This window comes from Meles meles, chromosome 9 (assembly GCF_922984935.1).
Source record: "Meles meles chromosome 9, mMelMel3.1 paternal haplotype, whole genome shotgun sequence".
NCBI lineage: Eukaryota > Metazoa > Chordata > Mammalia > Carnivora > Mustelidae > Meles > Meles meles.
This window is the reverse complement of record NC_060074.1, coordinates 45,429,596-45,457,177: the sequence shown is the minus strand read 5'-3', so window position 1 is coordinate 45,457,177 and position 27,582 is coordinate 45,429,596. Positions and strand designations below refer to the sequence as shown.

At 50.3% G+C, this 27,582-nt stretch overlaps 2 protein-coding genes across 2 annotated transcripts; both read right to left on the bottom strand.

The window, feature by feature from the left end:
* Positions 1-1,025: 1,025 nt before the first annotated feature.
* LOC123950399 lies at positions 1,026-3,250 on the bottom strand. Its single transcript, XM_046018205.1, has 3 exons — positions 3,219-3,250; positions 1,983-2,535; positions 1,026-1,679 (listed from the first exon to the last, which is right to left on the bottom strand). Exons 1-3 carry the CDS (start codon positions 3,248-3,250, stop codon positions 1,467-1,469), a joined length of 798 nt encoding a protein of 265 aa, XP_045874161.1. The 3' UTR covers positions 1,026-1,466.
* Positions 3,251-4,905: 1,655 nt separating this feature from the next.
* ASB1 (ankyrin repeat and SOCS box containing 1) lies at positions 4,906-25,770 on the bottom strand. The gene is made up of 5 exons (XM_046019345.1): positions 25,445-25,770; positions 21,913-22,054; positions 19,509-19,811; positions 11,897-12,282; positions 4,906-10,665 (listed from the first exon to the last, which is right to left on the bottom strand). Exons 1-5 carry the CDS (start codon positions 25,491-25,493, stop codon positions 10,538-10,540), a joined length of 1,008 nt encoding a protein of 335 aa, XP_045875301.1. The 5' UTR covers positions 25,494-25,770; the 3' UTR covers positions 4,906-10,537.
* Between the last annotated feature and the right edge of the window lie 1,812 nt (positions 25,771-27,582).

Sequence of the window (27,582 nt, the reverse complement as noted above, 5' to 3'; positions counted from 1 at the left end):
TTTTTGAGGGTTCCCAGACCCCAAAATCACCTTTCTTAGGCTTTTCTGATTACCTTAGGACACATCTTGCTAACAGATACACGAAATAAATCAAGACAAAACACAGATGTTCACACAGTTCAAAGTCCTGACTGCTTGACGCTGAGATGCCGAGTGTGGTTCCTGGGGAAGGAGTTTGCAGGACCACTCTCTGCTGAGGGTACGCCCACCTCTACAACGGCTCACTGCAAAATGAACACGGAACACTATTTTCACTTTTAACCTTTTTCATAAAAGTGAAAATCCTCTTCAGAGTTCCTTCAGTTAGCAACAGTGGGGACTAATACAGGTCTTTAGTAAAAGCAAAGTGGTGTGATGCAAACTTTCAGAAAGCAGACAACACCTGTATTTACTGACTAAGCACAGCCACAGGAAAGACGCAGGTCTGAAGCTGCTGAGAACTTCTGTGCACTCTCATCTCACAAAGCTAGTTACTACAACATTTGTGAATGCCTACTTAAAGGGGCACATCCCCCCAAACTTTGCCACAGTCGCCCCCACTCTGCCCTATTAGTTTCTGCACTAATTACGGCTCCTACGCAGCCCCTGTAGGGGGCCCTACAGTCAATGGTCCCTGCCTATTAGGTTCTGGACTTAAGCCCCTGTAGGTCTTACAGTCAATGGTACCTGCCTATTAGGTTCTGGACTTCAGGGGACATGGCTCCTGCACGGGTCCTGGGAAGAACGCTTCCCCTCAGCAGTGCTGGGAAATGTGGGACAGACCCTGGATACAACAGACCAGCTCATACACCTGGAGATGCACTGGCAGGAGGTAGGGGGAGGGGACCATCTTGAAGCTCTTCAGTTATTCCCTAAAGGTCTTGGGCAGCAGAACAAATCAAGCCAAAGGTGGACTGAGAGTTCTTTACTGTCATCATTGCTCCCCCCCACTACCCATTCCCTCAATGCTGCAGACCCCAATTCTGCTCTCAGCCCACACACACAGTAAACAGAAAACGCCAAATAAAAGGTGGCTTGAACAATAAGGCTTTTATTCCCATACCCAGCAGAATAATGGGAGGGAGGCAGTTCCTTTGGAAGTCTGACCTGGAAGCTGGAAAAATCATATGAGGTCAACAATATCTATGAAAAAAGGTAGACCATCTCTGTCAGCCACAGAAAGACCCCAACTGAGTCCTTGTGACCAAAGCTGAATCACACCCATGCCATAACTGGCAACAACAGAATGAAGTCCACCAGTGCGTCCCTCCCAGCAGGCAGAGTCCACAAGACGGCCTTCACCACAGGCACCGACAAGAGGGAACTGTGGCCAGGGTCCTGGGTGGGTGGGACAGGGCAGCATGGCCCCCAGAAGCCTCCCACACACCTGGCGCTCAGGAGGAATATCCCCGGGTTGGGTGTTGGACGTGTGGCCCACGGCCGCCTCTCAGAGGCTGTTCTCAGAGATTCTCTCCACACTCCTCCCCTTACAGGGAAGGAGGGAACACATTCCCTGCACGACTTAAGGCTTTCTGCAGTGTGATGCTGAGTGCAATGCGGCCCTTGGCTGAAGGTTTTCCCACACAGGCTGTGCTCGCAAGGCCCTTCTCGGTGGCGAGTTCGCTGGTGCCGATGGTAGCCTCTCTGGCGCAAGGCACTGGGCGCATCTCGGCCTTCCTGTCTTCCCGAGTGTCAACAAGCTAGGGGTGAAAGAGGCGGGATCCGCAGCTGAACGCAGCCCCACACTAGTCCTATTTAAAAGGTTCGCCCACCGCACAAATCTGAAGCTCGGCCAGGGTTTCCCACATCCTACTCCTAACGTCTTTCCAGGCTGCGAACGCTCCGTGCTAAATCCGAGCGATGCTTCATTACAAGCGCTTAACAGATTTTCTCAGGTGGGAACGTTCTACTGCGGAATGAGCTCGGAGGTGCGGCAAAGGCTCCAGTACCACCGCCTCCCCGAGCCCTTCCTCCGGGGAGCTTCTGGCGCCCGCGGCACGCACCCGCCCTAACCGCTTCCTGCCCCCCGGCCCGGCTCTCGGGGCTGCTCTCCGGCGAGAACTGCGTAGCTCCGTGAGGCCGGAGCTGCGGCACTGGCTGCGCTCAGGCCGGCCTCCAGCGTGGTGACTGCGGGAAGCTCCCCGGCTCGCTGTGCTGCCCGGTGGGAAAGGCGTCCCCGGGGGCTGCGGACGGCTGGGCTCCCACCACGGAGCGGCCGGTGCTGGAGGAAGGCACACGGAGGACCTCTCGGGCGTGCGGGCGCCGCGGCTCCGGCCCGAACTCTCCCGGAAACTCCGCGCGCCGCACCGACCGGCGGAGACCGCCTGAGTCAGGGCGCTAGTACAAAACACCCTGCCCACGTGAGCCACCCTAGCGCCGCAGGCCCGGCCACACCCTCGGGAGTCCTCCCGCCAGCACCGCGAGAGACCATGCCACCGCCGAGAGTTCGGAGCCAGAAGCCCCGCCCCCAGCCGCACCACGCGCAGGGGAACTCCCCGTGTGACATCATCAAAACGGGCGCCGGGATTTGATGGGAGGGGCGGGGCTTCGCCCCATCTTAAAGGAGACGCGCCAAGCTTTACCAGGCGGGTGCGGTTCCCCACCTCCCGCGGAGCCGTGGGTGTGGTTACTGTCTGAGCGCCTCCTTAGGGAAACTGTTTCTCTGGAAACTGGATGTTCGCCTTTCCTTCCACAAACTTCTTGATGGTACCCTTAGCATTGGGTATCAACTGTGTAGCGCTGCCCTTCCCGCAGTGGTCTGCTGCCTAGGCTGCACTGATCTCACCGCAGGTGTATGCACTTAGGAAGCGGCAGCTGCGGCTTTGGGGCTGCCCCCTTGCTTTGTTCTCTAACGAGTTCCAGCTCCTTCGGCTCCCTTCCTGACCTCGGGCCCTCCGCTCCTCCTCTGACCTCTCCCTGCGGAACTGGAGGACTAGACAGCTCTCACCCACCCTCTTCCCCACGCTCCGTCCTCTCAGCAGAGCTTTAAGGCTGTAGGGTCCGTAGAGTTCAACCTCAGGGTCGATCCTACTAGGACCAGGTCAACACTAACCACCAATGCACCTGCTACTGTTACTGGGATAAGTTACTGGGATAACTTTCTTGCCCGTGGTTTCCTTCTTGGACTTGGGTCCCGTGGTTTCCCGGGAACGTGTCAGTAACTGAATCCTAGCTCCTCTCCAGGTACGTCCAGAGGCAGGGGTGGTCTAAGAACGAAGACCTCTCCGGGGCTTCCTCACATCTGCTCCAGACTGATGCTGTCTATGCCCATTGCACAGCCGCCATCCGGGAACATTTCACTGTGCGAGCTTCACCTCGCCTCCTGGGGTCGGGTCCCCCACCTCCTGGGCACCATGATTTCCCCTTCCTCTCGAGAGTATGTCCTCTTGTGGTTTCCTAAGTGTAGGTGGAACACACATTTTTAAAGACACTACAAGACTTTAGCTTGGCTTTTAATCTAGCTGCAAATATTCCTGCCAGTTAATGAAAGTGAAGGCCCACCCTCATCTATAGCCCAGTGTGGCATCTGAGGACTCCAGGGCTACTCTGGTCCCCGGTACTTCGTACAAGTCCTGTTCATTCTCGCCACAAGTTGTAGGATGTTTTCTCTCCAGTGATAGGTGAGAGCAAGCCATCTCCTGTTTTATTTTCTGTTGTTATCAGCACTACACTGGCGCTTGTGATCTGGAAACCCTGGCCTTTGTTCTCAGAATTTGGATTTGTTAGCATCTACGGTACAACGTTTGAGCATGTGGCCACATTCAGTACTGGCATCTAGGTGTTCCTTTGTCAAAAACCAAACTGCATACTGAATAAAACAAAACTGAGATGAGTCTCTTGCAAGGTAAAACCAGGTAACTGGTTTTAAGCCTGAAAACCAGGTAACTCAAGGCTACAAAAGCAATGAGCTCTGAGTTGCTCACAGACTAAGCGGCTTTAACGTGAACTAATATGAAAACTACTTTGCTTTTTCAGCTGATTGGTTGCCTAGCAGTGTTCTTATTTGGATAAGGGTAGCTGAGTCAGGGAACAAGAAGTCCAGAGGTAGAGTGACAGACCCAGCATTTGGGGACTAGCCGGTGTCTTCTGCTGAGAAAGGCCTTCAACACCAGCACCGATGGTCTACCTTTCATCCGACATAAGGGACTCCATTTTCTTCTGGTTCTACACCTTAGGCTAGTGATATTCCCCAAGAAGCCTCTTTCGCTCTATTCCTGCGGCAGGATATGAGCCTGATTCCCACCTGGAGAGGACAAGAAGAGACATATGGAAGACTGACTGTGATGAGCCTCCTTCATCCTTCACTGGGTTGGGGCAGTTACAGCTGCCCTGCTGGGTCAGGACTACATCTTAACTGGCTCTCAGCCCATCCTTCCACTTTCACCCACACCCACTTCAAAGGTACTTGAGCTGCCCATTCCAGAGCCTTCAGGAGCTTTGCAGTGAAATCAGATTCTCAGATACTCACTTCTTTGGACAAGGTGGCTTTCTCAGATGCATCTCGGTCAGTTATCATTCATCTGTTTTCTTGAGAGATTTGTTCCTAAATTTTGTTGCTATTCCATCATCTCAGTGGATTTGTACATTTTTTGAAAAAGTAAAATCCTACTCTCATTTCAATGGGATTTCAGAAAGGAGTTATGGCAAATGGCCACACCTACTGCACAGAAGGCTGGGAAATGAAGAATATTCTGGGATTTTAAATGTCCAGCTAAAACTGTGGGCTGTTATCACAGATGAACACTGGACCTTCGTGAAGGCAAGTCACCCATCTCTACCACACAAATTTGAGACAGAAAGTGAGGTCACCTTCCCAGCAGAGCAGGAGACATGTGTATGCGTCCGGGGCGGGGAGGGGGTGGGGGGATCAGGGTGTGAAGAATGAAGAAGATATCTGAAACAGCAGATAGAGAAAACATGCTAGTGTCGCTGAAATAGGAGTAAATTTCTTTATTTAGTTCCTTCCCTCCTGGGTTCATCCCAAAGCTTCACACCTCCCCTTCCTGCTGTCAGAACATATCACATGTAACAGAGGCCCAGAAACAATGTTCTGCCCACACTTCTCCACCTCCTCCCCACTGCAGAGCACTGTAGGGACAATTCACCTTGTGTGAAAGCCATGGATTTCACACAGTTTACAGGCACATCCTCTTCAAACTGGAAACCCCACCAAGTAAAACAGGCTCGGCTGGAAGTTTCTATCTGTGCCACATTCTGGGTGCCTCTCTAGAACGGTAAGATCCCTCCAAGCAGTTCAAAAAAGTTCCTCTCTCCGTATCGTTAGAAACTTTCCAGACAGCCAGTCACTTTGCTGAAACGTGTATTCAAAGATTTCACAAGTCCAATTTCTACCCATTGAGATAAGCAGTCCAAAAAAATTAAGGCGTGCGGGGGTGGGGGGGTGTTGAATGAAAGGATAATAAAGCATTTATTAAAGTTACAATAACATCTCAAAAAGACCCGTCACACTTCTGGAAATGCTTAACCAGGCACAAGGGTTAGAACAGTCGTGGCCCTGGCTGCTGAGGGCAAACACACCTTCATTCCCAGAGCAGGAAGGACAAACAGGAGCCACCAGGAATGTTCCCGCCAGCCTGTCGGCAGGCGCACAGGCCTGCTGCAGGTCACGCTCTTGTGCCCACCACCAAACAAGTCCCAGGAGCTGTGCAAATGCCGCAGGGCAGAGCAGCAAGCCGGGACACCCCATATTCACAAACGCCACACTCACACTGCACTGATGTACATTCGTACGTAACTTGCTAGAGATCGGAAATCAAAGCAACTGAAAAAAAAAAAGGATGCCCATGCATTCCAGACACTGCGCAATCCCCTGTTAAGGCCACAGAAGTCAGCCCTTCTCCCTGCCTCAGCTCTGCATCTGACTGCCTAGAATGTATAGCATGTGTTCTTTACACTACCACACTCCAAAATCTGCATGTCCTTCCTGTGGAATTCTCTCGGGACACAGTCCCACTAACCATTCATTAGTGACATCCGTTATTTTATTCCACACTGAGGGGTCAGGTTCTGAGGGGCTGGGCAGGGTGGGGAGTAAAAGGTAAGCCAGGGAGAAAGAGGTCACATGGCCAAATGAGGCACTTCCAAGTTGGGGCAGAATCCAGAGTACTCAGGACTATTCACCAAGTGCCTGGCAGGCAGCTGAAGGGGCAGAAGCCTCAGTTCCAGAAGACCCACTGCAAGTGCCATCCCCAACCTGCCAGGGAGCCATTGGCGCTCAGGGGCCCGCCAGCCCCCGAAGCCTGAGGTGAGGGCAGCCCTCACTGAGAAGGCCACACAACACTCCTGGGGTGTGCTTCTCCTGGATTCTGGAACAGCTAGAGGCCTGTCACCCCAGGGAACTGTGGGGAGGCTCTGTTGTCGCCAGAAGGTAAGCTCGCACCTGCCAACACCACACACAGCACACTCTGCAGCTAGACTGGGGTTCCCTGACACTGCAACTCCAGTGACAGGCGACCTTAAGAACTTCTGGGGCTTGACAGAGAACAGCCAACATTTTATCTTCCAACCAAGAGCACTTTAAAAAATAAAAATATTGCCCTCTATTAGCACCTTCGTTACGTAAAAGTACATTTCATCACCCAAATTAGGAAGGACATTATCTCAGAATAAAATATAAATCTTCAGGTTGAATAAACTTGACTTTATTATTATTTAATAAAATAATTAATACGTTATTTAATACGTGTCCTTATCCTTATAGACCTGCAAGGAGCCTTCTGTGCCAGGGGCCGATGCTGTCGGCCCCCATGACCGTCACTGCCCCGTGAGGTCCCCAAGGTCACAGGCTCTTCCAGCACCGTCACCACCTCCAACGCACCTCCACTGGGAGGAAGGACCAGAGTCACACCAGCAGTTTACAGCCACAGGGACCGCTGGGAACAGAGCGCCTTCGCACAGGTCCTGTGGGCATGCGCAGCCAGAGGGCCGTGGAAAAGCATGGGAAAGCCCTTCTCTCTAAGACTGAGTTTCCTCAGCTCTGACCTCGCTCGCTGCATGTACTTCCCCTTCTACTTCTGCATGAACGCTTGATTTAAAAAACTGATTCGGAGAAAAAGAAAAAAAGAAGAAAGGATGGCCCTTAAGCCTGAAAACAGAAACAGAGTCAACAACAAAAAACTGCTAATTATCCTCTTTTTAAACTCACCTAACAAGTACATGCCGACAGCAACTTATCAAATATCAAAACAACATCAAAAACCCAGCATCACTGCTTTAAACCCTTTTCGGGAACAAGGCAGGACATAAATAAATAAATACATAAATAACATAAGTAATACGAAAAGGCCTGGATGGCTCTGGGAAACAGACTCAATACCAGCACCCAGGATGCCAAAGCAGAATTCTCAGAGGTCATCGACACTGCCCCTGACCCCAGTCCCTGCCATATGTCCACAGCAGGCCAGGCCCACCACAGGATGCTATTCAATACCCAGGAGGTCTCCCCCGAGTGGGAACAGTCAGGACACTCCTGGCCCAGGCTGGGGGGACACTCCAGCTCACTCCCAGGGGTCTGTCATGCTCTCCCCAGGGAGAGCTCTGGGGCCCGGTGGGCAGAGGCCTCCTCAAGTACCACCACGTTTCCCTGCTACAGGGGACTTTCAGGCCCCAGGCCTCAGAAACACAATTTCCTAAAGTGTTCTGACAGAGTTACTCTTTCCTCTTCAGTATCCAATCCTGACCAAGGAAAGGAAAGGGGGCGTTAGTAAAGTGTCACTCAAACAAGTAGGAATGGCCTTAAGCAGCTATCTACACTGTTTTCAGATTCATGTTTGGCAGCTATGAAGTTTCAAACTACAGGCTGAACCTCACGGTTCTCAGGATCCGAAAGCATCAGCCAAGTCTGGCTGAACCAATGACGAGACCTGGACTCCGCACAGGAAGGGTGGAGGCCCTGCGCCCACGCAGACTGGCCCAGAGCATAGCACATTCGAGGGGCTGAGCAGGAGCACCTCTGCTCCCTGGCACCCTCTCCTGCCTCATACTACCTCCTGGCCAGGTCGTGGGGAGACCCAACTACAAGAATCAACTCAGTCCATTCCTTTCAGAAAGACCCCAGGAAAATGGTTCAATCCCCAGAACAAAGCCCGGCAACTGCTTCGTCTGGCAGCAGACCCCATACCACCCTGCGCCCGGCCCTCACCTCCTGCAGCCCAAAGGCTGTGCCCACAGGTGTGCGACTTCTGCACTGGCACCATTCCCGGGTGTGGCTTTCCAGAGGTCCAGGGACAGAGGCACCCTCCCACCCAGGGCAGGGGTGGGGAGGCCCCATCCTAACACACCTCTGCAGAAAGCACCTAGTGGGGCAGACTCCAGGTATGCCACACACCTGTAACACGGCCCATCTGGAGAGAACCTGAGCCAAAGGGGCCGAGGTAGGGAGGCCCAGAGTTAGAAGAGCTGAAAGGGAAGGTCAACTTACCACCCACTCTAAAACTCCTATCTCAGCCCTACCAAAAAGGTGACCAGCCACTGCTTACGCCCCTTCAGGGACAGGAAGCCCCCGCCAGTGGCCCAGTCCACCCCTGGGCAGCTCCAACTTCCCTATATCCAATGAGCCCTACCTCCCCGAAGCTCCTGCCACAGCCTAAGCGTGGTCTCAGCCCCACCCAGACTGCCACAAAGAACATCCCGAGTCCCTTCTCAGCTGAAGCCCTAGCAGCACTTGGCTCTGACCCTAAGGACCCTCATCAGCTACCCACAACCTGCAGCTCACGGCCTCACTCTGACTGGCTCCCTGCTCCGCACAAGCCCTGGCGGCCAGGGGCCCGGGCCTTCAGCAGCAGCACACAAGCCCAACCTCAGGCTCAGCCAGCTATGCCGCACTTCCGGTACGACCACAGCTTGTGACAGGGTCACTGTAGCCCCACGGCACCTCCAGTGATTGTGTCCTCCCTCTGAATCATCCAGGGCCTCTTCTCCCCTCCACCTCATGCACACGCCTGCAGGTCACAGCCTGGCCTTCCGGCCAAGCCATCCAAGACACACGAGGTAGGGTTTAGAACCCTATCCTCAAGCCACATTAGACAATGACAGACACCACGTCTCCTTGGCTAAAATCTATAAGGCTGTTAGTAATTAAGTAAACCTGTATCCTTAATTCAATCATTACAAATTAGATAGCTCTTATGACAGAAAACCTATGCACAGATTTGAAATCTCCCCATTCCTAAACACTTCTGAAGGTTAGAATCACCACAATTCCATTCAATGGTCATCAGGGGTGGTTTCCCAGGAAACAGCATCACCTGGGGAGCTCTGAAGAGGCAGCCAATGGCCCACCTCTGCGGGCACAGCCACGTACTGAGCCGCACAGCCTGGGCGTGGGTGAGCCCTGCCCACAGCCACAGACTCGGGGATGAAAACTCAGCTTGTCTCACCCCCAGCACCCCTAGCAGGCCAGGGGAAGAATTCTGACCTGGCTGCTGCCCCCGTGCTCGGGTTCTAGGAGCAACTACCAAGACATGAGGTCCAGTAAGGCAAAGAGCAATCAACCGCACGCTAGATGTTTTGTCCACCAGACACCAAGCAACAGAAAGCCTGGAGCCATCCCGAGGACACGCGAGTACCCCGTCCGGGAGCGTGCAAGGACCAGAAGGCAGCGCCACAGGTGTCTTCTTCGGTTAGAACTGGCAGTGAATGCTGTGGGAGCGTCCTTGGTCCTAATGCAGGCAGTCATCTGACTGGCTAGTTCCTCGGTGCGGGCCTCCTAAAATCAATTCGTGTCTGGAAGCTCTTCCAAGGGAAAGGGCAGAGAGTTCACGAGACCTGCTGGCGTGATGCGAGGCACAGGTAGGTACGAGAACAGGTGTAGCGCTGTGGGAGGTCCTCCACTTAGACTCTGGCCAGATGCAGGCACCAACTGAGCTACCACAGCTGGTCCACGCCGCCAAGAAACCATCTTGGGAGGAAGGCAGTTAAGAGACAACACTGCCACAAGAGAACATGGGAGTGGTAGGGAAGGGCTGAGTGTAGACAAATGCCGCAGGCCACCCCCAGGAGCAGGGAAAACAAACTAGCAAGTTCATGAACTGCATTTCTGTACTCTACCTTTTTTTTTTTTTCTTTTTTCATTTTTTTTTTTTACCAAAACTCTCTTTTCATTTAGGTATTAGAAGGCTTTAATCAAACAATGAACTTGAGAAGTAAAAATATAAACAGAAGCACAGTTCTGGAAAGTGCTAGGTGTCCTCCCCACTGGAGCTATGAGCAGGCCAACTCAGCCCGTACGTACACACACTGCAAGGCCCACTTCATGAACATGCTACCGTGAGAATCCAAAACAGAGACAGTGACAAAGGACAAAATGAAGTTTTGTATGGACTTTTCAGCTGACAATGACCCCAGGACTGTCCAATGCCCCGAGCACCTGAGATGGAATTACAATCCACAAGAAAAAGGCCACTTCTGCTTCACCAACAGCCAAATGGGATTCCGTCAGCAGCACAGACAGGATGTGGTTCACAGGGGCAAGAATCGGTGTCAACTTTCACTGCAGATCACCTTCCTCCTCACTGCAAGCAACCGCCATGCTTGAATTCTACTCATAAAGCAGAAACTTTTTTATGGGGTCTGGCAGAGGCAGCGAGGGAATCAGATGGAGTCGGTATTTGCCAAGAGCTCTTCTCACGGCCACACGGCACAGACTCAGCAAGGTCCTGGGGACACCTGGAATGCCATGGGAAGAAAAGGAGACAGAGGGAGGGAGGTTAACCAAAGTCTCGCTGAGATGGACAGACAGAACCACACTGAATGCCTGCAGCCAACTTCCCAATTTCACAGTGGAGAGAGCGGTGCCTGGGGAGGAAGGTCTTGTCGCCTGCTCCTCCCATCTGCCGAAGGAGTGCGATCTTCCCCTGGGGCACCTGCTCACCAGGATGGCACCACCTTGACGGGGTTTAATTTCCTAGACAGAAACAAGAGCTGACCACTGAAGGCCCTGGGAGGTGTGAATGATGGACCCTCACCTCCCATCAGCCTCTGCTCTTGTCAGTCCCATAAACTCCAGGGGGATCCAGAAGAGACACACCGAGCAGTCTATGAGGAGAGCAGGCTGACTATTCTGCTCTGGGTCAGAACAGCCTGGCCGGGCCTCTGCCTTGTGAAGCACGCAAGACACAGGCAGCTTCTCTCAGCAGGACTCCAAGTGACCATTAACCAGCCCCTTTGGGGGAGGCTCAACAGGAGCATGTCTTAATGACTGGCTTAGGAAACTCCAACAACAAAAAACACTATAAACTCAAGTTCTGTGAGAGGCAAGGGTTAGGGAAAGGTTTTCAACTCAGATACCCTCAAGACCCAGACAAGGAGGAGGCCGGATGCAGGCAGGTCACAGACAGCCCACAGCAGCCAGCAGGAGGCACACAAGGTCCACCTCTGAGCCCCAGAGAGGGCCTCGGACAAGAAGACCCAGCCCAGATCAACTGCAAACAACCTGGCCATTGATTAATTCATTAGCAAAATCTTCCTTCATAAATAAGCAAGCTATGGGGTTTATTCTAACAAAAACCAGAGGTATCACACAATAAACGTAACGGTAATTTGAGTGGACTAAAGAAAGGGAATGAGGACCCCTAGAGGAGGAAGGGCCTGCCACCTGTTGTCAGGCAACCATTTAAAAACCATGCGTAAGGGGCACCTGGGTGGCTCAGTGGTTTAAGCTGCTGCCTTTGGCTCAGGTCATGATCTCAGAGTCCTGGGATCGAGTCCCACATCGGGCTCTCTGCTCAGCAGGGAGCCTGCTTCCCTCTCACTCTCTCTGTCTGCCTCTCTGCCTACTTATGATCTCTCTCTGTCAAATAAATAACTAAAAAATCTTAAAAAAAAAACAAAAAACAAAAACCATGCGTAAGTGAAGGGCTTTGGGATCACAAGGCAGAAGGGAACTCAGGCCACTTACTTCTGGCCTCTTTAAAGACCTGCAACGCCTCGGGGTCCACCTTCCTTCTGCCTCTTGACTCTGGGCCCAGGGATTCCCACTTCACCAGGTTCAGGTTGGCTCCAAACTCAACAAGCAGACTCACGAAGGCTGCCTCACAGCCATGACGGAGGACAGCATCCATGACACACCCGGGGGAGCCCCGGTAGAAGCCCTGCGTGTTGACGGGACCATTGCAGTTGAAGTCGGGGTTCGCCCCTGCCTGGAGAAGCAGCTTGAAGCACTGGAGGTTGTGGTAGGCCGCGCTGATATACAAGGGGCAGACCACCAGGGAGGTGAGGCGCCGGGAGAAAGGGGGCTGGATGTCAGGAGTCAGGTGGTGGTTGACGTCGACGTCAGCCCCATACCTACAGGGGAGACACAGGGACAGTGAGACCTCGCGGTGGAACGACCGAAGCCACCAGACCCCCATGGCACTGGAGACAGGCCTGACTCCGTGAGCACCGGGACGCCGCTGAGGAGATGCCACTGATCACAGCGGCTTCCTGACTTGCAGAGCTGAGACCATTCCAAACAACTCGGAACCCACTCACACTCGTCAGGGAACTCTTCAGAGCCTCTGAAGAGCGGATAATCTTATGGCTAGTCAAACTACTTCAAAACAAAGGATAAAAAAAGAAAATTTCCAAATTCATCTTATGAAATTAGCAGAACAATCCCAAAACCTGACAAAAGCCACACCATTAAAAAAAACAAAACAAAAACACCTACCAACTAATTTCACTTATGAGTATCAACTTAACCACCTTCAATAACATGCTGGCAAAGCAAATCCAAAGTATAAACCATGACTTTATACAGGTTATTCCAAGAATTCATACAGGTTCATACGACTTCATACAGGTTATTCCAAGAATGCAAGGGTGGTTCCAATATTAGAAATTCTAAGAACCCTGTCCTTCATATTCACAGAACTAAGGGGAAAATCATGATTACCCTTATAGATGGAAAAAAACGCAGCATGGGACAAAACCCAACACTAATGCAGGTTTATAAGTACTCAATAAAATAAGAAGTGATAGACATTTCCTTCACAAGATAAAACCCAGATGTTGGTGTCTCACCTAATAGGGCAAGGGGTGGCTCTCCTGTGGAGTCTGGGGCAAGCCATCTATACCCACTCTCCAGCCCATTCTTATTCAGGCATTTTAAAGATTTATTTATTTACTTGAGAGATAGTGCACAGCTTGATCTCAAGACCCTGAGGATCATGACCTGAGTCGAAATCAAGAGTCAGACAACCAACCAACCGAGCCACTCAGGCACCCCTAATTCAGGCATTTTAAATAAGGGTATTGTGCAGTCCGACAAGAGAAAGCAATTAGCTGATGAAGATCATAAAGGAAGAAAAAAAACTTTCCCTATTTTCAGAGGATATGACTTTGTCTGGAAAGCCCTGAGTAATTAATGAAAATACAATAAGCAATGAATTTATTAAATACTTTAGTAAAGTTACAAAACCAACAGCCTTCATACATACAAAAATAAGTTCAAATACAAAATGGAAAACACCTCACTTACGAAAGCAAAATAAATTTTAGAATGAGAGATCTAAGCATAAACTTAACAGTACATATCCAAAATTTGCATAAGGGAAGTTAAAAAATACTCCTAAAGTCAAACAAGTGAAACTCGGAAATGGGGAGCCCCACTGCCGCTTTGGAGAGGAGGGCTCAACACCACTAAGAGCTCAATTTTCCTGAAGTTATTGTATAAGTGAAAATCCCATTCTTGGAGCTAAGTAACTTGATTATAAATATAAGCAAAAGTAACATCTCTGCAATTCCAGAAGCTGATGATAAAGTTCATTTGGAAGATCGAAGAAGAAAAGATGTAAAAGCAAAGCTTTTTAACATGAAAATTAAACAAAGAAAAACCTGTGCATGGCAAACAGCAGCATAAGCAAAGTAAAGCAGTAAGTGGAAAAGTTGGGGGGGATGTTACAAGGGATTAATAACCTTATCACAGAGAGAGCCAACAAAAGGGAATGATGAGGATGGAGGTGGGCCAGGGTGGCACAGTCAGTTAAGCATCTGACTCCTGGTTTCAGCTCCTGGTTTCAGCTCCGGTTGTGACCTCAGGGTTGTGATCCAAGGGTTGTGGTCCTGGGATCGAGTCCCAAGCTGGGCTCTATGCTGTGCACCCAGTCTGCCTGAGACTCTCCTCTCCTTCTGAGCCTTCCCTCTGCTTGCTCACACTCTCTCTCTCTCAGATAAATAAGTAAATCTTTAAAAAAAAAAAAAGCTCAACTGTTCTACAAGAAAATGAACTAGAGACGCTGCAGCAAGCTCTCTCAGTCATCTGAAAAGATACTCAGCCTCATCATAACACAAACGCAAATTAAAACCACCTTTACACCTGAAACTAATGTAACATTTTACTTTTTTAATTAAAAAAAAAAAAAAAACTACCCTGAGATACTACTTCTCACCTATCACACTGGGGAAAATCAAAATTTTATTAAGCAAGCTTTAAAGAAATAAGAAGTCTCATTCAGTTCTGGGGGCCATGCAAAATGCAACAATCCCACTAGCAGGAAATTTGGCAAGAACTGGGAAAACTACATATCCATTTCCCCTCTGACCCACCAATCACACCCTTGGAATCTCTTCCCAAGATGCATCTGCAAAATTCCAGAAAGATGCACGCACGCAGCAATTCATTAAAATGTTATATATAACATCTGAAGGCAAGAAACAACCCACAGGTCCCTCAAGAGGAGACTGGGTGAACAAAACGTGGCCCATCCACATAAAGCAGCACTGAACCACCGTGAAACGGTGTGAGGAGTGTCACCACTGCTCCAGAATGACCTCAGAACACACTCAGGCAGGACAGTCAAAGTGTGTACTATGCTACTGTTAATCGGAGGGACAGTGGTTACAATACATTCATGTATCTGATACACACCTAGATATACGCATGTTATGCTTATTTTTTCAACAATGGAGGGATCAACCATGAAAGCTTAAAAATGGTCATCTACAGGGAAGCTGAAGGAGACTGACACAGAAGCTAGACCCCTTTTAATATATGCTGTTTTACAGACTTGACTTTGGAACCACATAAATATGTCATAAAACAAATTAAGTAAAAGGCAATCCCCAAAAACTAAAAGCAAAAAGAAAACCACTTTAGCCCAACTGTGTATCCAGATGGTGCCATGCAGTCCTGACTGCTGGGGGCCTCCTCTTTCTGGGTGTACTAAACCACCAGACCCAGCGGCAGAGTCCCCTGGAAGGCCCTGAGACAGGAAGCAGTCGCCGGCCTCATGCTCACAGCTGTCCCCGCGATGATCCCTGCCCAGACGTGAGGAAATCATCTCTTAGGGGACAGGTGCGGGAGCAGCCTGACCTGCCAGCCGCATTCTTCAGCAGAGCCAATCTCTAAATGATTCTAAAAAGGCAGGGGCTTCAGGTCCCCACAAGGGACCTGCCCTCAAGGGAGTCTAAATATATGACTTACTATCGGGAGTTTGGAGTTCTCCAGCCCAAGTGCAAACACCAATCTCGGTCCCTTTCATCTAAGCAGAGGCCATGGACTCAAGCACGGAGGGCGGCCCAGCTCAGGGTATCAGAGTCCTTGCAAAGTCGAGAGTGTGCTTGCTAAAAATGCTGCCTGGCAAGGGGCGTGAGAGCCCACATCAGGTGAGGAGTCATGTGTGAGAGGCGGCAGCAACATCAGACTGGTTACAGATCAGGATTGGCAAAATAAATAAATGTGTTAAGGAGAAGGGGAACCAGGTCTCTGCTGGAAAAGCAAATAATAAAGTCAGAAACAGAGAAGTAGGATGTACCAGACTGGATTAGAAGTATCAGGGTGTACTCAATTGTCAATGCGTGTAGATACAGAAATATAGACAGAAATGTACATGTAACCTTAGCTCTGTCCAATTGGAGGGCCTGAAAACAGCAACAGCACATAACCAAAAAACACTATCGGTGTCCAGATCTTGGCCTCTAAGCACCACTCTCCACTGAAAGAAACCAGGATGCTTTGAAGAAATGACTCATTCCAGGGCTAAGACAGGCACAGTACTGGATGAGCCTAGACTATGTTGTTACAAGAGAAAGTAAGAAACTGGTCAAAGGCTGCAGGGGACATGTCCTAAGGACAGACCTAGGCTCCAGTTTAAAGACTCTGTGCAGCCAAATCGGAGACAATCTGAGCATCAAAATAAGTAATACTACTATGGGATTATAACTCCCTGGATAATAAACAAAACTGTAAGTCTAACACAAATAAATTAAAAATCTGATGAGAAATATGATACATATGTGTTGCATGGTCCCTTGCCACAAAATACGAATTAAATAATTACAGAGGGGAAAAAGAGTAGCTTTACAGTGGAGAAACCCAACAGACACCACCTTAATCAAAAGATCACACTGAAATCAGCAGTAATGGGCCCAAGGACAACCCTGTGCAACCGGAGAGGACGTGAAGAGTGCAGCCTTGCTCCTGGGAGAGCCCCGGCCAGGCACACGTTACGGGCTCCCCTCTGAGTCACCACTAGACAGGCGGCACCGGCTTCCCTAAGCTTCCATCACACCAGACAGCCCTTCAATGCCACCCAGGTTTCGTCGGCACGTGTTTCATGGAATTAGGAAATGCCAGCATGGAGAAGCAGAGAAGACGAGCGGGCAGGCAGGCGCCTAGGGCACAGGAAACAGCCCCATTTTCCACGCCATGCTTTACATGGCCAGCCAGCAGTCCTATTCTCTGGCCTGTCTCTTCAACACATTTGGAGTGTACAAAGGAACTTCTCCTTGAAACCCACACGCCTGCTTGCAGGCAGCACAGGCCTAAGGAGGAGAAGGGAGGGGCACACAGACCAATGTGTTCCCAGGACAGTCCTTTTCCCACTGAAGCCGCCGTCAGACACCACAAATGTAAACCTTGCCCAGCCTCCTAGACACTCCAGCACGGACAGGAGAAACGCTCCACACCACACACCAAACCAAGCAGAACTGCCATTTCACTTCACACACTCAACCAATAAAGAAAGACAGAACTAAATTTTAAGCAGTGATTTTTTTTCCTTCTCTTGTTAAGGATAGGTCTTCCAAAATGTTTGTAATTTTGGGCAATATGACAATCTGGTATTAGCTGGGCTATGGGAAAGACAGCCCTTCATCCACTCATAAAAATACGCTGGATAGGATCCAGTTAATTTTAATCCTGACTATTTTCCAAAATTCCCCTCCTGTTTTTAATATCTTTGGCAAGGAACCACTGGGACAACTTGGTGAATCAATATAAATTTTGCACATACAGAAACATCACTCCTTTACCTTTTTTTAAAAAAACACCAGCAACATTTATCAAGGGAATTTACAAGTAACAAAATGGAATTCACTTGCAGAGAAACAGCAAATCACTGTATGACAGCAGAGAACCCTGCGTGTAAGAACAATGACCTAGGAAGGCAGCTGCTGACATCAGATTTAGATTGTAGTATTTGCTCAGTAACTCAACCATATCTCTCTCATTTTCCAACAGTCATTAAGTCAGTTACCTGGTAATTTAAAAAAGAGAAACATTTCTGACATGTGTTCTCGCTACCTCATTATAATAGTAAGGTCCTAACTCCATGAGGGAATGCAATGTCTTCGTAACAGTAACACTTTCTCAAATAGGGCGTCTGTACATGCACTTCTCAAAGTCAAGCTTGCAGTTAATCCAAAGCAGTTGTGCATCATGAACTGACTGAAAGGCCTTAAAGGCATTTCTGGAACCAAGATGAAATTTCATTGATTGATCCTATTCAAAAATATTTCCAAATTAATGACTTACATTCTCTAAGATGCAAAGATATGGGACTAAGGTGGCTTAGATGATCAGGCCAAAAATTTTTAAAGAGAAGGGAAATACATAATACCCTCATCTGTCTTGCCAAAAGCCAATCCCACAGTCATTTAAAAAATAAAAATAAAAAAACTTTTAATGTAATAAGTATATCCTCAGTACCTAATTCAAAAACCACACGCAGCCCTAGGCAAGGGGACGCCAGGTCTCTTACTCCTCAGAACCACGCCCACTGCTGCCTGTAACAATAGGACTCAATAGGACTCTCATCCAATCCTTTCCACACTGAAAATTGTCTACCTAAACTGTACTCTGTCCAAGCACAAAAAATGCCTCCAAAGCAAAGCATGAGAAAAAAGCATCTTTGGTAGAAAGAAGTCATTAGAGACACGGAAAATGAAAATGTAATCTGGTTCAAATTCTTTAAAAATGTAACGACTGGTACAACTAAAATAAGACCATAAACCATCTAAAATAACAGAAAGGGAAAGCAAACAAATACAGATCATGGAACAAAGATACAAAATAAAGTAAGAAACCAAGAGAGAGGCATAGACCTAACATCAGCTGTGGCAATTACATTAACTGTACTTAAAAAACAAAGAATACTATACGGTCAAATAAGAAAGGTAAGCACCCAAAGAACTACTTAAGCCCACAAAGATTAAAAACTGAATGTGACAGAATGTGTAAACAAGCCTTCCATGAGACCTACAGTTTCCTTTTGGTTTGATAGTGAGCATAACCGACAGGAAACAACTTTTAGCATCAAAACATAGGAAGCAAAAACACTAGAAATAAAAGGGGGAAATGACAAATCACAACAGCAATTAGAGACTAATAGACTTCTCTGAACTTGGGGCAGAGCTGATAGCTAAAAATGTAAAAAAAGAGAGGGACCATGAGTAAGGCGTCTGAGGCTACCACACTGCCTGCTGCAAATAAACACCCGTGGTCATGTGCTTTGTTACAAGCATCCACAACATCGTGTGACAGTAAAAAAAAAAAAAAATTAAAAACTCAAAAGAAGCCCCAAAATGCAAATTATTTGTTCCATATTACCTGAGCACAACAAGATAAAAGCAGTTCATAAAAATGTGCATTAAATTTTTCTCCTCCATAACCACAAGAACAAAGAGGAAATCAACTTCAATAATACCTAACTTAAATATGGGGGAAAAGCTTAGCAGGTAAGAACGAAGCTACAGGTGAAAGTAACAATAACCCTGAAAGCGGACACTCTGAGAAGAATAATGGATAACCCGTCTATCATTCAACTGAAAAAGGAGAAAAATAAAGTAAAATTAAGGAAAACGGGAAAAAATAAACTAGAAATTAGTAAGCAGAAAAAGAAGAGAACTGAGAAGAGCGAAGAATTAGCTCTTTAAAAAGACTAACAAACAGGGCGCCTGGGTGGTTCAGTAGGTTAAAGCCTCTGCCTTCAGCTCAGGTAATGATCTCAGGGTCATGGGATCGACCCCCGCGTCGGGCTCTCTGCCCAGCAGGGAACCTGCTTCCCTCTCCCTCTCTGCCTGCCTCTCTGCCTACTTGTGATCTCTGTCCGTCAAATTAATTAATTAATTAATTAATTTTAAAAAAAAGACTAACAGACAATTCTTCCAACACATCTAACTTTCCAGGGAGAGGGGGGTAAATACAGACAACAGGGAAAGAGACGGCCACCATGGGGGGTAGTGGCCACGGGGCCACATCCCCCACAAGGGCCCGAGCCAGGCGACGGTGGCCAGGTGTCCACAGCACTGACCTGATGAGGGCCTGTAGAAGGTCGGCCCGGCCCACACGCGAGGCATGGTACACGGGGGTGCTGCGGTGGTGCCGGCTGCCGTTGGGGTCAGCGCCAGCTTCCAGGAGGATCTGAGCGCTCTCCAGGTGTCCGTTCACCACAGCCACGTACAGGGCGGTCTGTCCTTTCACGTCCACGAGATCCACCTCAGCCCCTTTCCGGATCAGGAAGTCCACACAGTTGCCGTGGCCTGCGGTGGCAGCGATTCTCAGCGGTGTGCAGGGGAGCCAGCCACAGCACCAGACAGACTTCTCGTTGATGCGGCTGAGAAAGAGCACAGGGCAGCCAGGCTGTGGGGGCAGCTGGGAACCCCACACACTGCTCTGCTTCCTTGCAGATCGGTCTATGCCGGGAACAGAGCGCAGGAGGGCAACCTCTTCAGAAAGACACCGCAGTGCTTCAAGAATGCCTCCGCATGTGCTGTTTTATGAAACCCTGGCTCCATGCGTGAGGCAGAGCGGATCTGTAGAGCCCATTCCACAGCGGAGGGCCCTGAGGCACAGGCAGACTGATGGGCCCAGAGCTAAGACCTCAGACCTCCCGACTCCAGCTCCACAAAGGATGGAAGGGTCTACCCAGGGAGGCAGCACAGGATGAACGGCAAACAGTCGCTGGCCATCTGCCAGGGTCCCGAGGCCCCTTCTCACCAACCACTCGCTGTGGTGGCCTGAGGTTGGCCTTGGCACCCTCACCGGGACCGGGTGATCCCTGTGATCCCCCTACCTGTGGCACAGCACAAATGCCAGCCTGTGGGAACTGCTAAGGTCACGCAGCGCTCCACTCCCAGCCAGTATCAGCTGAAGAAAATGGGCTAACTCAGCCCTCATCAAAAGTGACCATCAGACTGGGACTCCCTGTCAAGGAATGCCACGGCCATGCAGCCCACTGACCCACCATGTTACCAACTGAGACACAGTTCACTTCAAGCTCCCAGGGCAGCTGTGAACAAGCCTGGCCATCCAGCTCACGGCAGAGTGACACAAAAGGACGCAGTGGGTCAGGGGCTCCTCCTTCAGCTGTGCCCTGGCTCCCACTAGCCCAGAAGACCAAAGTACTCATGGTCACAGTTCAGAGCAACAATAATCCATCAGCAAGAAATGGATTTACTAAAGCCAAATATAAGAAGAAAGGAAAAAAATGTACTTGAAAAAGCAATATGAAAATACCTAGTTGAACTCTATTTTATTCTATTGTTTTTATTGTACTGTTGCATCTGCAAACTTAAGGCTTCCTTTGGGCTTGAGTCATCTGCATTAACTATTCATGTGGAATCCATCTGCCATCTTTGTATGACGATTCCTTTCTGGATATTTAGAGATTCTTTTTAAAAATACTGATATCTATTCTAATGAAATAATGCTAGGGCATCAGAAGAAAAAAGGGAGAAAGGGAGAAAGGGAGAAAGGGAGAAAGGGAGAAAGAAAGAAAGAAAGAAAGAAAGAAAGAAAGGAAGGAAGGAAGGAAGAAAGAAAGAAAACTATTCTTGAATTGTTAGGAATCCCTCCCTTGGGAGCTATTCACAAAAAGCAGCATTAATTTCAATATTGACAGGCAGACATTTCTTCCATCAATTCACTAACATCTTAACCCCAAAGGGAAAAGAAACACAAAGCAGGAAGGAGTTTTGGGTGGCAGGTCAGCTGCTAATCTAGCTAGGGCTCCAATCTTTGACCCACAAAGCAATCAGAGAACACCCAGAGGGAAGGCAGACTCTGCGCTCTGCCAGCGGTCCCTGGCAGGAAAAAAAGGAGTACCAACACCCGCTGCTGTAAAGGAAGAGCCTGAGCCAGTGTGGAGGAGCAGGGAGGAGCGGGTGGGCTCTGGTGGGCAGCAGGCCGGGCACTACACACAAGGGGAAGAAGAAGGTAAGCATACTGCATATCCCTGGGTGACGAGACAGCTGGTCTGAGGCTGAGCACCAGGCCTGGGGAGGGCAAACACCTGGGGACCAGAGACACCAGAGGTGGGTACATCAGGAAGTGTGCACCCACAGCGGTTTAAGCACATGAAAACAACAAAGTTAGGTGAACTCACGTATACAGCTTAGGGGAAAGAGCCACAAGAGACTTGGAAGGAGGCAGGACCACTCTTGAAAAGAGTAACAGGGCTGCCATCAGGACTAATAGCAAGAAAGCTGACAACAGAGAGGGCCGGAAGTTTCCAGAAAATACCAAGGGCAATGGCCAAGCTGGACTCGAATTCAGGTCTCCGCATCCTCACCACTGGCTATCTCCTACTAGTCTGACCATTCTCCCTCCCTCCTCTGCCCGTCTTCACCTGCTCACCAGGGAGACACAGCGCCCTCACGGATCACACCCCTCAGCTTCCAGCAGCAGCAGGCCCACCCCAGGACAGCGATGCTCACCTCCGGTAGCTCTCCTCCTGCAGCAGGCTCCTGAGGGTCTGGAGGTCCCCCACGTAGGCTGCATCATGGAGTCTTGTGTCCTCACAGTGCTCTAGCGGATGGTCACAAAACTGCTCCCTCAGCCACTCCTTCAAATTAGGACCTGCACTGAAGAGAGGGGCTCCTGTTAGCTAAGGGAAACCTTGCTGACACCAAACGGGGCAGGGGTGGCGGGGGGGGGGGGGGGGTTGCTGTCTGCCTCGAGCCCTTTGTCTTCAGGCTGCAGGTCTAACTAAGCTCAAACGTTCCAGAATAAACCATTCCCATCCTCCAGAAATGCTCAGAAAATACAGAATGTCTCCCTTAATGAAACAAGCACATTCCTGACACCAAACCTAACAAGGGCGATAATTTTTAAAACATTGGTGGGACAGGAAGCAAGGAGTCAATCCTACTGAATACGGAAGATCCTACATAAAACAGCAAGGTGCAACTTAAAATACATACCAAAAACCCACCACAATATTTACTCTAATTTACACACAATTTACTCGATTTATCCCAGGATGTAACAGTGTCTTGATATTGGGGGGAAACAAATAATCATCACCTGTATTACAAGAAGACACTTGCATCTGGCAAAATTCAACAGGCACACAAATGCTGCTGCTCGTAAAATGAATGACTATAGTGAGACGACCTGGGCCATGACCCCACAGGAGTCTCCATGCGCAACTCATGAGACTGTAACCTAAGATGAGTGTACTGTACTGAATGTAAGTTACACCTCAGTAAAAAGGAAAATGTTAAAATATATGCATATGAACAGAAAGCCAGCTTCACATAATGAAGACTATACAACTGGAAAACAGTTTATAAAGATAACTAGAGTCAACCATACCATGTGCTTGGACAGGGTGAGTCAATGCTAGAAAAATTTCAAATGATAATAAATAAATTAAGTGGTTTAACAAATCTCTTCGGGGTTTTTATGTGAGATGTGACAAAAATATTACAAAAGTCTATCTGGAAGGGCACCTGGGTGGCTCAGTCGGTTAAGCATCTGACTCTTGATCTCAGCTCAGGTCTTGATGTCAGGGTCCTGAGCCCAAGCCCTGCACTGGGCTCCATGCTGGGTGTGGAGCTTACTTAAAAAAAAGTTTATGTGGAACATGACTGGAAAAACCACGTTTTTTAGTACATATGAGAAAAAAAAGACCCAACCCATTAACAGAACATATTATCTCTTATCAGAATAAAAAAATAAAACAGAATCCGTTGTCCAAAACAGACCTTAGTATAAAGATAAATGGGTATCAAAATCTGAGGAATAGAAAGAGTAGCTGCTATAGACTGAATGTTTTGTCTCCCCGAAAATATGCTGGAATCTTAACACCCCCCCCCCAAAGTGATGGTAGTAAGAGGTAGTGACTGTGGTAAGTGATTGCACAGATCATGAGAGAAGAGCCTTCGTGAATGGGATTAGTGTCCATATAAGAGAGACCCCAGAGAGCTCCACACACCCTCCACAGGGGAGGACAGGGGAGGACAACCAGGAACCAGGAACCTCAAACCAGGAAGCAGACCCCTGGCAGACAAAGAACATGCTGGGCCTTGGTCTTGAACTTCCCAGCCTCCAGAGCTATGAAAAATAAGTGGTCAACAGATCTGTAAAATCAGACCCTTGTTTACAAATTATCGAGTTCTTCCCCTCACACTGGAGCCCAGAAATCAACAGTTCTGCGAACATCGTTACGGACAGGGGCCTAAGGAAAGAGCGTGACCGCGGACTCCCAGCCCGTGACCAGGCACCGGTGGAAAGCACACCCCTCCATTGGGACTCCTCCCGATGATGAAGTTGCTTTTACATTCACATCAAATCTCTGAAATACCTACTGCAGACCAGACCTGACCACTGTACAAGGGGGGTGATGAGAAGGCTTCCTTGCCCTTCAGGACTCAGCAGAAAACTGGCAGGTGTTCTCACACACACATGGGTCACTCGAGCTGATCCCAAATCCACGCCTACAGCCGATCAACAGGCAGCCTCAAGGAACCCTCAGGGAGCCCCCCACCCCGATCTTCCTTCAGCTCTTCTCCTCCACAGCAGTTACCCTGCAGTTTCACCTGCAGAGTGAAAAGGTTCAAAGCAGGGGCGAGTAAGATTCAGGAAGTGTAGCGCCAGACGGACAGGTAAGCGGGAGCCACAGACGTTTGCCAAGTTTTTCTCTGGGCCTCCCTCTGCCGGCCTCTTTTCAACCCACTCCCTGGCCCAGCTAGGCAGCTAGGTAGTTCCTCTACATCCAGCTCCAGATCCAAGGACAACTTCAAGTTAGCGTTTCTCTGATCAGCATCTCCACTGTCAACGCATTACTCCACACAGAACTCAGACCTTACCTGGAAATCTGTGCCCCTCCACTCCCAGGCCTGCAACACTATAAATAATGAAACAGTACTGCTCGGGAGAAGTGCTGCATACTGGCCAGAGCAGCCTGTGTTCCACACGACTCCCCTCTCTACTGAGAAGCCGCCATCCATCCTCCTCTTTTTCCATCTTTCTCTCACGTTCAAATGACGTCCCAGACACTAAAGTCCTGATTCTAAGTATCAACCAAATTCTAGGAGAGAAGGGGCTTTGTCTGAACTGCCCTTGTTCACTGGGTGTCCCCACCCGGGGCAAGGTCTGGTCCATAGCAGTTCCTCAAGGAAGGTCTGCTGAAAGCATGGATGGAGGGATGAGAAGCGCTAGTTATGCCAGTCCCCAAGTGTCAAGTCCTTGGAGGGGTAGCTGTGCAAACACCCAGAGGAACATGTGAGGTCCAGAGCACAGAAAAGCATTTGGTACACAGGGCCAATTCAGCAAGGAGCATAGAGGAAATCCCACCACAGGTTAAGAAGGAGCCTCCCCTGAACACAGCTAAGAACACACTTGGCCTGCAACTTCACATCTGCTTAGTAATTGGGTCTCGGGGTGAAAACCCTGCGTGTGATGGCTATTCTGAGTGGTGAGCGTGAGCATTTCCAGCTGCCGGCTCTGCTGGTGGGCCACGGGCCTCTGGACATGCTGTGTCACGGACAGCTCCCTGAGGGTGCCGTTATCGCTGTCCCTTGCCTGTGCGTGTGCGGTAGCAGCCCAGTCAAGCCGTGGGTGGCGGCGCGGAGAAAAAAACACCTGCCGTCCCAAGGGACCGGCCTCTGGGGGCTTCCCCGACCCCTGCGCTCAGATCTGGATGACGACTCGTGTCCTGTTCTTAGGGTCCTATCACATCCCCACCGGCTCACAGACCGGCAGTTAGAAAGCAAGTTCTCAGCGCGACGATGTCCCCGCGAGGCCGAGGAGCGGGCACACGCAGCAGCCGGGGCCGCCCCGTCCTGCGTGCTGCGCTGACCCGACCCCGGTGGCAGGGCGCGGCTCCGTGGGCCTGGCCCTCCGGGGACGGAAAGGCACGGCCCCAACCTGGGCGCAGCCACCGGGGCCCCTCGGCCAGGGCGCTGGCCCCTGACCTCTGCCGCCCCGCGCCCCCCTGCGGCCCGGCGGCTGCACGCACTTTACCTGCGGGCCCCGGCCCGGCCCGCCCGTGGGGGCCGCCACCCTCCGCCATGGGTGCCCTGAGCTCGCCCCGTCCGTGGCCCTGGCCCGAGTGCGCCCCGCAGACCGGAAGCAGAGCGGCAGTAGCCACTTCCGGCGCCGTGGGCAGGTGGGCCGCGTCAGGGACGCGGCTTCCGACGGGCGCGCCCCTCCCTCAAGGGCTTACGGGGCTTGGCGAAGAGAGCCAGCGCCTCCGCCTCGGAGTTCCAGTCGGAACCTGAGACCCAGCGAAGCGGGGCGCGCGCTGTCGGGAGGCGCGCCGTGTCGGGGGCGCGCGCCGGCAGCGCGGGGGTTTTTCTGCGGGAGTGGAGGAGTCTGGGAAAAGACGCTCACCTGGGGGGCGGAGCCTAACTCTTCCCGAGAGCTCTGGGTGGCAGGACCCGTCGCCCCCCCCCCCCGCGAGGGAGGCGTGGCCTTGTGCCTCGCGGTTGTGGGCGGGGCTGCGGGCGGGTCGCGCGGTGGTTTGGGACGGGACCCCATCCCGCGCCGGACTTAGTTCGCCGTACAGGTGATCCCCGCGTTCCTCTGTGGGCTGGAGCAGCCCCGCGAGCGCGTGGATGCGAAGGTGCCGGACGTCCAGCCCCAGTCACCGCAGCAGGTTGTGCGGGCTGGGCGCCGCTACGGTGAGCATATATCTACGTGCTGAGAGAGGAGTGCGTTCCCGGAATCCCTTCCATGGGGGGCGGGGGGGGGGGGGCTAGTCTATTAAATATTGCCCAGTGCCTCACACTAAGCATTTATTGAATAAATTAGGGAACAAAAGGAATGCATCTTCCTGCACTCTTGTGCTTAAACGTTGTCAAACGGTGTGTATAGAATTTGCATTCTTGAGCGCGAATTCCCTTGGCTGCAGAGCTGGCCGGCCCTGAGAGGGTGTTTGATGCGGGAAGAGGGCTTCCTGCAATGCGTTCGCACTCGATAAGGGCAGAGAGCACCCCTGTCAGAGGCTTGGGGGTGACGCCCTCTGTGCCACAGGGCAGGGAGCCAGGGGCGTGCCCAGCCCGCCGGCCCTCCACCACAGCTGCCACGGGGAATACCCGGGAGCTTCCAAAACACCCCAGCATGAAAATAAGCCAAGCGACCATCAGCGGTGCAATGGGTAAACAGTGTGGTCTGGCCATCATGGAATGATACTCAACCTTCGAAAGGAACGGGCATCGGGTGGCTCGGTCCCTTAAGTGTCTGACTTCAGCTGGGGTCTTGACCTCAGGGTCCTGAGATGGAGTCCCTCGATGGCCTCCCTGCTCAGTGGGGAGTCGGCTTGTGCTCTCATGCTCTCTCGCTCGCTCTCTCTCTCTCTCTCTCTCAAATAAAATCTTAAAAAAAAAAAAAAAAGAGGGGGCGCCTGGGTGGCTCAGTGGTTTAAACCTCTGCCTTCGGCTCAGGTCATGATCTCAGGGTCCTGGGATCGAGCCCCGCATCGGGCTGTCTGCTCAGTGGGGAGCCTGTTTCTCCCTCTCTCTCTGCCTGCCTCTCTGCCTACTTGTGACCTCTCTCTCTGTCAAATAAATAAAATATTAAAAAAAAAAAAAGAGGAAGAATATTCTGACACCTTCTACAACATGGATGAACCTTGAGGACATCATGCTAAGTGAAATAAGCCCGTCACAAAAGGACAAATACTGTATGATGCAACTTATATGCGGCACCTGGAGAAGTCAAATTCATAGAGACAGAAAATAGCGTGGGTCCCCCGGGCTGGGGAAGGGGAGAACGGGGAGCTCTTTAAAGGACACAGAGTTTCAGCCTGAGAAGATGATAAAGTTCAGGAGATTGACCAATGTACAACAGTGTGAAGGTACTTAACACTTAACTGTACACTTTTAAAAGGTTAAAATTATAAATAATAAAATAAAAAGGTTAAAGGAGTAAAGTTTATTATGTGTATCTTACAATTGAAAAATAAATAAAGGAAGGAAGGAAGCTAGCAAGCCCGGCCCCACCCCACCCCCACTGTGGAGGTCCTAACACAACTGGTCTGGGGTGTGGCCTGGGAGCCCTGTCCCACTGGTTTCTGCGGTGTTGGCTTCCCCGGCCCCAGGCAGGCATCAGTGCCTTTGCACTGACAGGTACCTGGCCCAAGCAGAGCATCATTCTCTGCC

Bases quoted from the DNA above. Each gene is read 5' to 3' on its own strand.
- ASB1 (XM_046019345.1), bottom strand. From the start codon at position 25,493: ATGGCGGAGGGTGGCGGCCCCCACGGGCGGGCCGGGCCGGGGCCCGCA. The intron at 19,812-21,912 runs GTGAGCATCGCT...GCTCTTTCTCAG, and splicing joins CAGGAGGAGAGCTACCGGAG to CCGCATCAACGAGAAGTCTG. The intron at 12,283-19,508 runs GTCAGTGCTGTG...TCTCCCCTGTAG, and splicing joins CTTCTACAGGCCCTCATCAG to GTATGGGGCTGACGTCGACG.
- LOC123950399 (XM_046018205.1), bottom strand. From the start codon at position 3,250: ATGGGCATAGACAGCATCAGTCTGGAGCAGAT. The intron at 2,536-3,218 runs GTGAGGAAGCCC...GTCTCCTTTAAG, and splicing joins AGCATCAGTCTGGAGCAGAT to ATGGGGCGAAGCCCCGCCCC. The intron at 1,680-1,982 runs GTGCGTGCCGCG...TTTCACCCCTAG, and splicing joins GCAGGAAGCGGTTAGGGCGG to CTTGTTGACACTCGGGAAGA.